This window comes from Camelus ferus, chromosome 22, assembly GCF_009834535.1.
Source record: "Camelus ferus isolate YT-003-E chromosome 22, BCGSAC_Cfer_1.0, whole genome shotgun sequence".
NCBI classification, from domain to species: Eukaryota; Metazoa; Chordata; class Mammalia; order Artiodactyla; family Camelidae; genus Camelus; species Camelus ferus.
The window spans coordinates 19,411,913-19,424,768 of NC_045717.1; the positions used below are offsets into that span (position 1 = coordinate 19,411,913).

General features: G+C 52.8%; 1 protein-coding gene across 1 annotated transcript in view; it reads left to right on the forward strand.

Annotated features, from left to right (window-relative positions):
* Window positions 1-5,427, forward strand: part of CACNA1A (calcium voltage-gated channel subunit alpha1 A) — a 268,920-nt gene extending 263,493 nt beyond the window's left edge. Inside the window, exons 47-50 of the mRNA XM_032465487.1 lie at window positions 1,211-1,246; window positions 2,307-2,493; window positions 2,804-3,054; window positions 3,835-5,427. Coding sequence (XP_032321378.1) covers window positions 1,211-1,246; window positions 2,307-2,493; window positions 2,804-3,054; window positions 3,835-4,554 — 1,194 coding nt within the window. The 3' untranslated portion in view covers window positions 4,555-5,427. The remainder of the gene's footprint in view (window positions 1-1,210; window positions 1,247-2,306; window positions 2,494-2,803; window positions 3,055-3,834) is intronic.
* The last annotated feature ends 7,429 nt before the right edge of the window (window positions 5,428-12,856 follow it).

Here is a 12,856-nt window from a genome sequence, read left to right on the forward strand (position 1 = left end):
TTACCCGCCACCCTGGGGGCCAGCTTGGGCCTCTGGAGTCCCGGCTTCCCCAGCAGCCCAGGGAACCCGGCTTGGGCAGGGCCTCCTGCACCCTCGGCAGCAGCATCCAGGCTTCACTGCCCCTACAGGCCGCACCTGGAGGCCCTGGAGGCCCTGGCAGAGGGCTGAGAGGGGCCGAGGTTCTCCCAGGGTCGGGTATTGTGGCCACTGCCAACTGGTTTGTCTCTGCTCTGTTTGGGGGTGCTGAGGCGGGAGGACGCAGAGGACACATGTGGGAGTCGTGGATGGGGATGGGAGGCTACGTGTCAGGCCCAGGTGAGAGCTGCGATCAAGAAAACACGTATACACACGCACACAGGCACGCTCTGGGGAACGTGGCAGGTCCTAGGACCTGCTAGCAGCGTCTGGGTTGGGCCTGGGGGTTCGTCTCTCTGTCTGGTCTCTGTGGGGGCTGCTGGGGAGGAGCAGGTGTGTGCCTGACGTGTGTCTGTGTGGCTGCTTTATCCAGCTGCAGGGCTGGGTCAGGGGTGGGAAAGGTCCCACTGCCCCAAGCCCACGGGGACAGAGGGGCCAGAAGCATGGCTGGCTGCCCACCCGCCTGAGAGGCGGGGCAGCATGTCTGACTGTGGCAGGCTGCCTGTGTGCTGTGCCGTGACGTCTGCACGGGGGAGGGCTGTACTGTGCTGGCCCGGCCAGAGTCACCCAGGGGCCTGGCCTCTGGCTGCTGGGAACTTGGGTGGGAGGCAACCAGCCTGCATGTGGCTGCCCAGCCCCGTCCTGACGGGCCCCATCCCCCCCATACATCAGGACTGAGCTGCTGGGCCCCAGGAGAGGGGTGGGACCAGCCAGCTGATGGCCACTCCCTGCCGCCAAGCTTCAAGTGTCAGCAGAGCCAGGGCTGGGGCGCATTGCATGAAGCAGAGCCCAGGGCCAGGGGCCTGCGGCCACGCCGTCCCATCTGTCAGTCTCGTGCCTCTGCCATCTGTCTGTGGTGTCTCTTGTCTGTCTCCTCTGTGCCCATGGGAGGATGGCCGGCTGGGTCTGGGGTCACCCACGCACTGGGGACTTTAACGTCTCTCCCCACCCTCTGGTTCCCCTCCCCCACCCTGGCATCTCCTCCATGGTCCACCTCTCCACTCCCTCTTGGCTTTTATATTTATTTCCTTCTTTCTGTTTTTTCTGTGTGCACCATCCCGTGGGGCTGTGACAGAGGAGAAGGGGCCGGCCACGTGGGAATAACCTCAGTGTATGTACCTCGCCTGCCCGCCACCCAGCTGGGCTCCGGCCCCCTCTTCCCGCCCACCCCCCCTCGTGGGAGTCCTGTCATCTCTCCCTGTTCTCGGACCCCACCCTTTCTTTGCAAGACTGCACACACTCCCCACCCCGTGGAGCCCCATCCTCATGTGTTGTGTTCTCTGTGTGCCCCATGTGTGACCTGGGGGGTTCACCCTGCCCCACTCCCCTCCTCCCTCCCTCTCCACCACCCTCTTCTCATCAGAGCCCCCAAGCCAGAGGCTCCATTGTTCCAAGAAGCCTGACCTGCAGCCCTGCTTGGCCCACTGTTTCTCAGGGGGCTCTTTCCCCTGACAGCACCCCTGAACCTCTGGTCCTGCAGCCCCGTGTCCCTTGAAACTCCTGCCTCAGGCAGTGCCGCCGGCCCCTCCACTGGGCCAGGCCCTGGGAGACATCTGCCCCATCTTCCTCCTCTCCTCTCTCAGCTGCAGAGAACCACAGGCCCCCTCTCTCCAGGGCTTGACCTGGGGGTGCAGCACATGTGGGCTCCCAGAATGAAGGCCAAGGAGGCAAAGGGCAGTTCCCCCAGGGTCTCAGATGCCAGGGCAGCCCCTCAAGGGCTCCTTACAGAAGCCAGACTCAGGTGGGCAGTAAGTCCAGGCCCAGCTGGCCAAGGAGGACAGTGAGCTGGAGTGCTGGGTGCCTGGCCCTGGGCCTGGGCCTGTCAGCCTGACAGCGATGCTCCTCACACATGCAGGGCGAGGGCAGGCCTGTGCTGCCTGGTGCCCAAGGCTCCAGGTTTGCACTCTGGATGGGGAAGCTCTGCCCTTCAGCTGGCCTGCCCGTCCTGGCAGGAGGTAGAGAGATGGGGACTCACAGCCAGAACCCAGGAGGAGCCTGGGAAGGGACAGAGGAGTCCTGGGACCCTGGTTGGTCAGGAGCTGAGGCCCACAGCCCCCCGGACCCCACCCCTGGATGGTTACAACCCGGTCACTGATGGCCATTGGGGCAGGACAGACTGGTACTGCTTGGTGCCAGCCGCTGACCCCGGCCCGCCGGCCTGTCCCCCCCAGACCATCTCGGACACCAGCCCCATGAAGCGCTCGGCCTCTGTGCTGGGCCCCAAGGCCCGGCGCCTAGATGACTACTCCCTGGAGAGGGTGCCGCCCGAGGAGAATCAGCGGCACCACCAGCGGCGCAGAGACCGCAGCCACCGCGCCTCTGAGCGCTCCTTGGGCCGCTACACGGACGTGGACACAGGTGGGTCGCCCTGCAGGGCCCAGGCACAGGAGGCTGTATAAGGGGACAGAGGAGGGGAGATGCGAGGAGGCGGCAAAGCAGGATAGATACTGAGGGAGAGAGGAAGGAAAGGCCTGGACAGGATCACAGGGACCGAGCTGCTCGGAGCCTGGGGACAGGTCCCCCCTCGCAATACCCACCAGGCTGTCCTTGGTCCCAGGGAAGGAATCTCTCTCTAGGGCCTGCAGACTCCCTTAGTGGCCTCCCTTGTGCACATCCCATGCCACCCCTCCCTCACAGCTGTCTGTCTGTCTGACTCCATCCGGCCCAGGCTTGGGGACAGACCTGAGCATGACCACCCAGTCTGGGGACCTGCCATCAAAGGAAAGAGACCAGGAGCGGGGCCGGCCCAAGGACCGGAAGCATCGGCAGCACCACCACCATCACCACCACCACCACCCACCACCCCCCGACAAGGAGCACTATGGTCAGGAGCGGCCTGACCATGGCCGGGCCCGGGCCCGGGACCAGCGCTGGTCCCGCTCACCCAGTGAGGGCCGAGAGCACATGGCACACCGGCAGGTGGGTGTGGCAGGAGGCACCCCTTACCTGAGCCCATGGGGTCGGGGAGAGGTGGGGGGGACCCACACCCACAGCCACTATGGGCAGGGTCCCCACTTCTGCTGTGACCTCTGACCCTGCCCACCACTGGGCTCCCCGACCTGTGGGGGGGCTCCAGCAGTGGGGGGACACTGCCCCCTGCCACTCTGGCTCCCCACTCTGCCCCCCCAGCCCCCCAGCCCCCCTGCCCCCCTGCCACCTGCTCCCTGCCTGCAGCTGCTTCCTCTTTGGTTGTGGATCACGTTTGAGTTTATGGCCAGCGTGGTCTTTACGACTCACGCCCACGCTGGCTGCCTGCTGCCTTTTGCTTTCCTTTAACCCGGCTTCCGTTTTTTGTTTCGATTATGATTTCTGTCCTCTGGACGCCTGTGAGTAATTTTTGAAACTTCTGCTATTTTAACCCCGAAACTTACAAAACTCCATTTCTCATTTCTCTTTTCACTTTGTTGTGTTGGTTTTCGATTTCCCCCTCCCTCCTTGTCTCTCACTCCTCCTCCTCCCTCCTCTCCCCCTCCTCCCCTCCTACTCCTCCTCCTCTCGTGGCTGTTGCTTTTCTCCTTTTTTTCCATTCAAATGTCCTGTGTCCCCCTTTCCTCCTCCTCCTGGTCCCTCTCCTGTTCTCCTCTGATTTTCCTTCGCCCCGCCCCCCACCCTCCCGTCCTCTGTGTCTCCTCCTGTCTCCTTCTGGTTGATTTTGTTGTATCTTTTTTTTTGATTTCCTTTGTTTCAATTTTCGTGTAGGGCAGTAGTTCCGTAAGTGGAAGCCCAGCCCCCTCAACATCTGGTACCAGCACTCCACGGCGGGGACGCCGCCAGCTCCCCCAGACCCCCTCCACCCCCCGGCCACACGTGTCCTATTCCCCCGTGATCCGTAAGGCCGGCGGCTCGGGGCCCCCGCAGCAGCAGCAGCAGCAGCAGCAGCAGCCGGCGGCGCGGCCGGGCCGGGCGGCCCCCAGCGGCCCGCGGAGGTACCCAGGCCCCGCGGCCGAGCCTCTGGCCGGGGAGCGGCCGCCCACGGGGGGCCACGGCAGCAGCCGCTCGCCCGCGATGGAGCGGCGGGTCCCGGGTCTGGCCCGGAGCGAGTCCCCCCGGGCGTGTCGCCACGGCGGGGCGCGGTGGCCGGCGTCCAGCGCGCACGCGGCCGAGGGACCCCCGGGCCCCCGGCACCACGGTTACTACCGGGGCTCCGACTACGGCGAGCCAGACGGCCCGGGCGGCGGCGGCGGCGGCGGCGAGGAGCCCCGGGCCGCCGCCTACGACGCGCTGCCCCCGGCGCGCCACGCGTGCTCGCCCAGGACTCCCCGGGCCGCGGGCCCGGCCTGCGCCTCTCCTTCCCGGCACGGCCGGCGACTTCCCAACGGCTACTACCCGGCCCACGGACTGGCCAGGCCCCGCGGGCCGGGCTCCCGGAAAGGCCTGCACGAAGCCTACAGCGAGACCGACGACGACGACTGGTGCTAAGCCCGGGCGAGGTGGCGCCCGCATCCGCCCGGCCCCCCCCATGCACCCCACGCACACGCCCCCCGGGGAGGAGCCGCACCGGCCGCGGGGCCACCTCGCTGCCACCTGCCCAGCACACGGGGGAGGCCCAGGAGAGGACCAGCCGGACGACCCCGGACTCTGGAGGGAGTCCTCAGGGCCGGGACACACCAGGGTGTCCCGCAAAGACCCTCAGCCGCTCCTGGGCAGCGACGGCGCCCGCCACCCAGCCCCGATCCCCCACGTCGGGGGGGCCCTCGGGGGCAGACAAACCACACAGCCAAGGGATTCGAATTAACTCAGCCATTTTTGGAGAACCTTGGGGAAAATGGAAATTAAAAAAAAAAAACATTTTTAAAAGAAAAACGGGGAGAATAACAAATTGCTTCTATTGATGAGTTTTATCATCTCAATTGAATCTTTCCTTCCCCTGGTGAACGCGAGCTGGTGGCCCGTGTGTGGCGAGAAGCCGGAAGCGAAGCGGAAACCGAACGTCCCACACAGACCTCCACCAGACACACTCATACCCCACACACGTTCTCAGACACACCCAGGAGTGCTTGCTGGTTATACCAAACCCTACTATTACTGCCTGCAGAAATCAATTTAAAAAAATAATAAACAATTTTAAAAAGGACAAAAAAATTAATGATTGAGAAAAAGAAGCATTTTTTCTGACATTTGGTCCTGCTTGAAATAACAAAAGAAAAAAGAAAAAAAAAAAACACCACCACCGATTTCCTTTGCTTCTTTTTTCCTTTTTCCTACCTTGTTTGAAAACTGTGGGCTTGGGACTGTGAATTATTGCATGACATTCAAAAATAAAAAAAAAATAAAAAAAAAAGTTGAATCAAAGGGCTTCTGGATTGGAGTCATCCTTATATTCTCTGCAAAATTCTCCCCAGGTCTCTCTGGGGGGACCCAGGAAGGAGGCGGTTTGAAAGTGGCTAAGAATGAGAAAGCTTTAACTTCTCTAGCCAGCACTCTTTGCAATGTCTGGGTGTTGCTCCCAGCCCTGCAGACAAGCTCCACCTGCCACAGAGCTTAGTAGGCAGCGCTCCAGGGATCCTGGCAGGGGGACACTCACCAAAGGTATCCACCACACCCCAACTTTTAGGTCAGCCATTTGACCTAGGGGCTTGGCTCAGCTCCAGTCTCACTGGCTGTGTGACCTTAGGAATGTAACTTAACCTCTCTATGCCTGTTTTCCCATCGGTAAGAGAGGAACAGTATTAGAACCATTTATGATGATTAAATGCATTATTTTACATCAGTCGTCAGCAAACCTTTTCTTAAAGGAGCAGAGAGTAAATATTTTCAGTCTTGTAGCCCAGAGGGTCTTTGTCTCAACTCTCCAACTCTGGACATTGCATCAGGAAAGCAGCCTTATATAAATAAGTGGGTATAGCCATGTTCCAATAAAACTTTATAAAAACAGGCAGGCTTCCCCTCCTCCAAAAAAAAACTAGCCAGGGGGCTGGATTGGGCCCTGTTCCACATCAGCAGTTTTAAAATGTTTTGTTCTCAGCACCCCTTTACATTCTTAAAAATATATACTGAGAAAGAAAAAAATAAAAAATAAATATATTGAGGACCTCAGAGCACATCTGTTTATATGAGTTATAGCTACTGCTATTTGCCATTTAGACATTAAAACTAAGACTTTTTAAAACTATTCATTAGTCTTTAAATCACAATCAACAATAAACTTACTAATGATAATGAATATTTTTAATTTAAAACCACATTTTCCAAAACAAATTTCAAAAAAAGAGAAACATTGTTTTACATTTTTGCATTTCATTAATGTCGGCTTAACAGAAGGCAGCTGGATTCTCATGTCCGATTCTGCATTCCACCTATTACAATATCCAATCTCCCCTGGAAACTCTATCATATACGCGTGAGAGCATGAAAATGATAAAGGCCAAGGACATCTTAACATTATTATAAAAACATTTCAGTCTTATGGACCCCCTGAAATGGTCCCAACAGCCCCCAAGTTTCTGGACCCCTGTGAGAACTGCTGTTCTCAGAATAAACAGCATGTGGTCCATAGTGAGCTATTATTTACTAAGGCCATTACTACCATAGCATCAAAGCAGAAAGTTCCAAAAGGTCTTGCTCCAGACCCCAAGCCTTGAGCTCACCTCAGTTGGAGGAGGCTGAGGGACTCCAAAAAGCAGGGTGGGCAGAGTCCCTCCTATAAATGTGGCACCAAGGAAAGGATCAGTCCAGTAAGAAACTAAAGAGAGTTTTAACTTCCTAACCAGGCAACTTCCCAAGTCACAGCCCCCACAGACTCCTAGACCAGCTGCCTGCCCAAGGCAGGGCTGACCCCTGGCAAAGTTCCCCCTCCCTTAGTGCTGGGGCTATTCAAGGAACAGGTGGATGTATGCAGTTCCCTCAGGAGCCAGGGAAGCTGCAGCCACCTGTTCAGAAGGGAACAAAGCCCACTGCCTGAGCCCCCACATCTCTGGACCCAAAGGTCAAGCCTGTGGCTGAGTGCCGGGGGGCTAGACCTCCTCCATAGCCCTCACCTTTAAGCTGGAGCAAGTGTAAGTTGCCCAGGAAACACAAAGTTGGGGGTGGGGATTAGGGAATTAAGAGGCAGAAGGGGGCTTGGCTTAGACGCAGGTCTCACATCCCTCGAGTTCCTGATCTGAGCTGCATCATATGGAAGGTTGACAAAAGGGCAAAGGAAATGGAAACTGAGAGACAGGTATGCTGTGCACATGCCCGGACAGCTCCCTTCCTGGGCATAGAGATCCAAGAGACCCAGGCTCCATTTCAGATGTGTCCTTGGGGCTTCAAGGAATCACTGCCCCTTCCCTAGAAACCATAGCCTCCAATTGCTACCTGAGCCTCAACATCCTGTCTGTAAAATGGGAACCCACCACTGTTGGGGAAGTAAAACTTTTCCTCTACCCTCTTAGATTCAGTACTTAGGGCCTGTGAATTAAATTAACAAATAACAGATTAATGGGAGAAAAGGCACATATTTTTTATTAATATTTAAATGTATTCACAGAAAAGTAATGAAATTCAAAAAAGCAATTAGACTCAGGGTCTTATATACCATTTTTTCTTTATTATTTAACTATAGTCAGTTTACAGTGTTGTGTCAATTTCTGGTGTACAGCATAATGTCTCAGTCATACATGTTTATATACCATGTTAACAAAGGAAATGTGGTTTGAGTTTCAAGGGACAATAAATTGTGGGAAAGTGACTAGGAAATATATGAGGGAAACTAATGGAAGCTAAGGGTTATTTTAGTAAGATTTGTTTATGCAGACTCATCTCAGTGCCGACTTTCTGTCTCCAGTGGTGAGAGTCACTCTCCTCTTCCTGGTACAAGGGAAGGAGGGGACACCTTCACAAAGAGAACTTTATGTCACCTTCAGGGGAAATTCATGCCTTGCTTTTAGGCAGAAAAGAGGAGGGCAGAGAACTCTTCCTGCATTTGTTGATACTCAATGCCTTCAGCTCAAAATAACCCTTATGCTGAAGCAGCATATTTGGGGTGATGTATACCAATCTCCTTCAGCTATGGTGGAGGGTGTGGATAGGTGACAATACCCAGTTTGAGGGTTCACGGGAGAACCAGATCTGTACATGGGTGCCAATGGGAGCGCCCCAACTACGGGGACTGCTGGCTCCTCGGAAACTCTGAGCAGCACTGGGGTAAAGATCTGATTTTAGGGAAGCAACCAGAAGGAGGTGGATGGGGAGAGGACCCTCAGCAGGAAGACTGCATTAATTTCACCATGCATTTGAGAAATACACACCAGCACAGCAAAGACAGTATCTTCCAGATACCAGCACTGAGTAGTGATGAAATATTTAAATTTTTAAAAGAAAAAGTGACGGCTTTTAAAATATTAAAGAAAATAGTGGTCCTATTAGGGCTGCCAAAACAAATTACCACAGGCTGGTTGCCTTAAAACACCAGCAATTTATTCTCTCAGTTTAGGAGTTAAGAAGTCTGAAATGCAGTTGTCAGTAGAGTTGGTGCCCACCCAAGACTGAAGGAGACTCTGCTCCAGGCCTTTCTTCCAGCTTCTGCAAGCTGCCCAGAGTTCCAGCCACCCTCCCCACCTCCCACCCCACTGCACCCAGTCTGGCTTCTCCCCACCACCTCCCTCTTGCCCACCCTGCTCCAGCTCTCAGAAAGGCTTCTCCACCCAGAAGATAACCTACAAGATTCCATTTGCTCAGGAGAAAATGATCTGGAGATATACACTGCCAGCTGTGGATCGTGATGTTTACCTCTGAAGAGGGTGGGGAAGGAGAGCTGGGTAGACTTTGGTGCTGTACTTAATTAATTCTACAAAAACACACAATCGTGGGGAGGGTATAGCTCAGTAAAGTGTTTGCTTAGCATGCAGGAGGTCCTGGGTTCATCCCTGGTACCTCCATTAAAAAATAAATAAACTCAGGTGTTCTCACCATACCCCAAAAATGATAATAATGTGAGGAGATGGATATGTTCATCAGCTGGACTGTAATAATTATCTCACTGTGTGTATGTATACCACACATCGCGTTATACACCTTAACTATATACAGGTAAAAAAATAAAAGAAGAATGTGGAGGTTTAGTTTCTCCCTTTCACATCATAAAAAAGTACGAGTAATTTGTTGTCTAAAAACAAACAAACAAACAAACAAACCTAATTACCTCCCCCTCCCCTGCCAAAAAACAAAACAAAACAAAAAAAAACAAGATCGCTTTTGTAATCAGGAAACCGTTTGTAAAGGCCTGCAGATGCCTTCTGCAAAAAGGGCTTTCTCTGAGCTCCAGATCTCCCAGGCTGATCAAAGACCACATTATAATAATCAATCCATTGGACTACCAAATGAGACTCAGTGCCCCCCAAAACCAAGGCCTGGGCCTTGTTCAAGGACATATCCCCCAGCTCCCGGTCCCCAGGAGGGCCCCGGGGCATTGGTTGAGCTGAGGTTGCACAGACTGGACCAGTCAAGGCGCACCGGGCAGGTAGGCAGCGCCACCTAGAGGCCAGGCGGCGAATGGTCAAGTACGTGATCGCTGTAACTAACTGGTCCGGGAACGCGGAGTTGCTGAAGCCAAAAGAGGGCAGAAGAGCACCCCTTCCTCCTGCTCCAAGGTAAGACCCGCGGGACATCCCGCATGGAAATGCCTGCCCTCTCTATTCGAAAGAATTTTCTAACGACTACTCAGAACGGAGCAGATGGCTCAGGAGGAACCAGCAACCAAGCCAGCTGAGGTCGATCAGTTGCCCAAGGTCCCATAGCGGGAAAAGCATAGACCTTGACTCCACACCCAGTTGGTTTCCCTCCAATCAACCCTGGGAAGGTGAGGACATGCCCCTCCCACCTGGACTGGAGTTATCTCCTGCCTCATCTGTCTCCTCCAATCCATGCCCCTCCTTTTCTGTTTCGTCTGTCATCTCATCCTAAACCTACTCCCAGGTGACACCTCCCTGTCTGCCAGGAGTGCTGGCAGTGCAAACTACCAAACCACCAAGCAACAGGAAAGTCTCCAGGTCTTTGAAATTCAGGCAGTCAAAAGTTCAAGATGGTTCAGAGTTTGGCACCAATCTCCATCCTCCGCTTCTCAGGCCAGCCAGGGAGAGCAAGGTCATATTGATCCGAAAAATGAATCAAAAGCCCCCTGGTCACAGCTCCCATCCCCACCTCAGCCCCCAGGACAACAACTCCTCCCTGCCCTGCTCTGGGTCAGCCACAATCCTGGGAGTTTTCACCTGCTGGACAGAGGATGCAGCTGTGATCTGATTCCCCTGAAGGCACAGTGGGCTAAACCAACCGCGTCCAAAGGCAATTTGAAGTGAGTCACATTTCAATTTTCTAGTCATTACATTAAAGAAAGTAAAAAAAAAAGGAAACAGGTGAAGTTTTTTTTAATTGTGGTGAAATTCACATAACATAAAATTAACCATTTAAGATGAACAATTTCCCCAGCATTTAGTATATTCACAGTGTTGTGCAACCACCACTTCTATCTAATCTCAAAATATTTTTATTACTCCAAGATAAACCCAGTCCCCATTAGTAGTCACTCTCCTTTCCCCCACTCTCAGCCTCTGGCCACCACTAATCTACATTCCTTTTTTTAAATTGAAGTATAGTCAGTTTATAATGTTGTGTCCGTTTCTGATATACAGCATGTTTCAGTCATACATATACATACATATATTCCTTTTCATATTCTTTTTTGTTATAGGTTCTACACAAATTGAATATAGTTCCCTGTGCTATACAGTTGGACCTTGTTGTTGATCTATTTTGTATAAAATAGTTAGTATCTGCAAATCTCAATCTCCCAATTTATCCCTTCCTGCTCCCTTTCCCCCTTGGTAACCAAATAATCTACTTTCTGAATAATCTACTTTCTGTCGCTATAGATTTGCCTCTTCTGGATATTTCACATAAATGGGATCACACAATATGTGAACCTTTTAGTCTGGCTTCTTTCACTCAGCATAACATTTTCAAGGTTCATCCATGCTGTAGACTGTGTTACAACTCCACTCCTTTTTATGGCTGAATAATAATCCACTGTGTGGATGGACCACATTTTCTTTATCCATTCATCTGTTGGTGGATATTTGGTTGTTTTTATCTTTTTCACAGGGGTTAATTAGGTATACTTTACTTTTAGAGGAGGTACTGGGGATTGAACCCAGGACCTTGTATGTGCTAAGCATGCACTCTACCACTTGAGCTATACCTTCCCACCATTTCTACCTTTTGACAATTGTGAATAGTGCTGCTATATACGTGTATATACAAGTTTCATTTAACCACCTGTTCTCAACTCTTTGGGGTGTATACCTAAGTTTGGAGTTGCTGGGTCCCATGATAACTCTATGACTAGCTTTTTGAGGAAGGCAAATTATTTTGAATGATATTTTTATTTAATGCAACATAGCCAAAAATATAATCATTTCAACATGTAACTATTGCGATCCCTTTATTAAAAAATTTTTATTGACGTGTAGTTGATTTACAATGTTAGTTTCAGGTGTACAGCAAAGTGATTCAGTTATACGTATACATACATACATTTTTTTTCTTTTCAGAGCCTTTTCCATTATATGTTATTACAATAAATTGACTATAGTTCCCTGTGCTAAAGAGTAGGTCATTGTTTATCTATTTTACATATAGTAATGTGTGTCTGTTAATCCCCAACCCCTAATTTATGCCATTGAGATCTTTTAGATTATTTTTTTATACTAAGTTTTTGAAACCTGACATGAATTTTTCACTCAGAGCACATCTCCATTCAGACCAGTATCGTTCAAGGGCTCGATAGCCACCTGTGGCTCATGGCAACCATCCTGGTCAGCACAGGTCCAGCCTCACACTCCTGGCATCATTCTTGAGCTCTGTTGTGCCTGGGGGTCACACTCACTGCTCCACACTAGTGTCCGGGTGCAGGAGCCCACTCATCTCTGGGCCTCAGTGCTGGGGGGAGAAAGTGGGTACCTCGGGAATCCTGCAGGAGTTACCCAGCTCCAGAGGCCAGTGCATAAGCCCAGGGAGCCATCACTGCCCCTCAGCTGCCTATGGGCAAACTTGATCAGGGGTCATTCATTAGTCTTCTCATCTGGTGCAGAGCTAGGGCAGGGATAGGAGAGGGCGGCCTGGGCAAGGAGATTCCAGGTCAATAGGGACCCAGTCGGGGCTGCACCAGGATTGTTTCTCTGGGAGATTGCTCCCAGCTTCTCAGGGCAGACATGGCCCAGTTTTGGGGCCACACCAGCCCTCCCTCTGACTCATTCATCCTGCTGAGGACCCCACAGTGGAGGCAGAGAAAGCAGCCTTTAAATAGAGCTCAGCACCATCTGATGCTATGGGGCTGATGGAAGGAAGCCAGCGGCCGCCCCCCTGACCCAGACAGCCCGCCGGGCTCAGCTATCCCCGCCTCTCTACCTTCCTGTCCCTTCCCTTGCAGCCTCAAACAGCCTGCTGCCACTACGCCCAGGCTCAGATGTTTAGGGTTTCTGTAAATGTGAGATATAAAAAGAACTGTGGGGCTGGTATGGGGGGAGGGAATGGCCACTCGCTTGCTGAGAGATACCACCCCCACGCTGCCCCCAGCACAGCAAACATTCCCCCCAACCACCGCCCCTAGAGATGCAGGCTCGTGCTTGCATGCAGACACACTGTGACAAGCCGACATTTAGAATCAGGGAGAAGGAGGCCAGCCAGTTGGGAGAAAGCCAAGTCTGACTTTATAGAAGTCTCTCTCTTGGCTGTAGCTTGGCCCTGG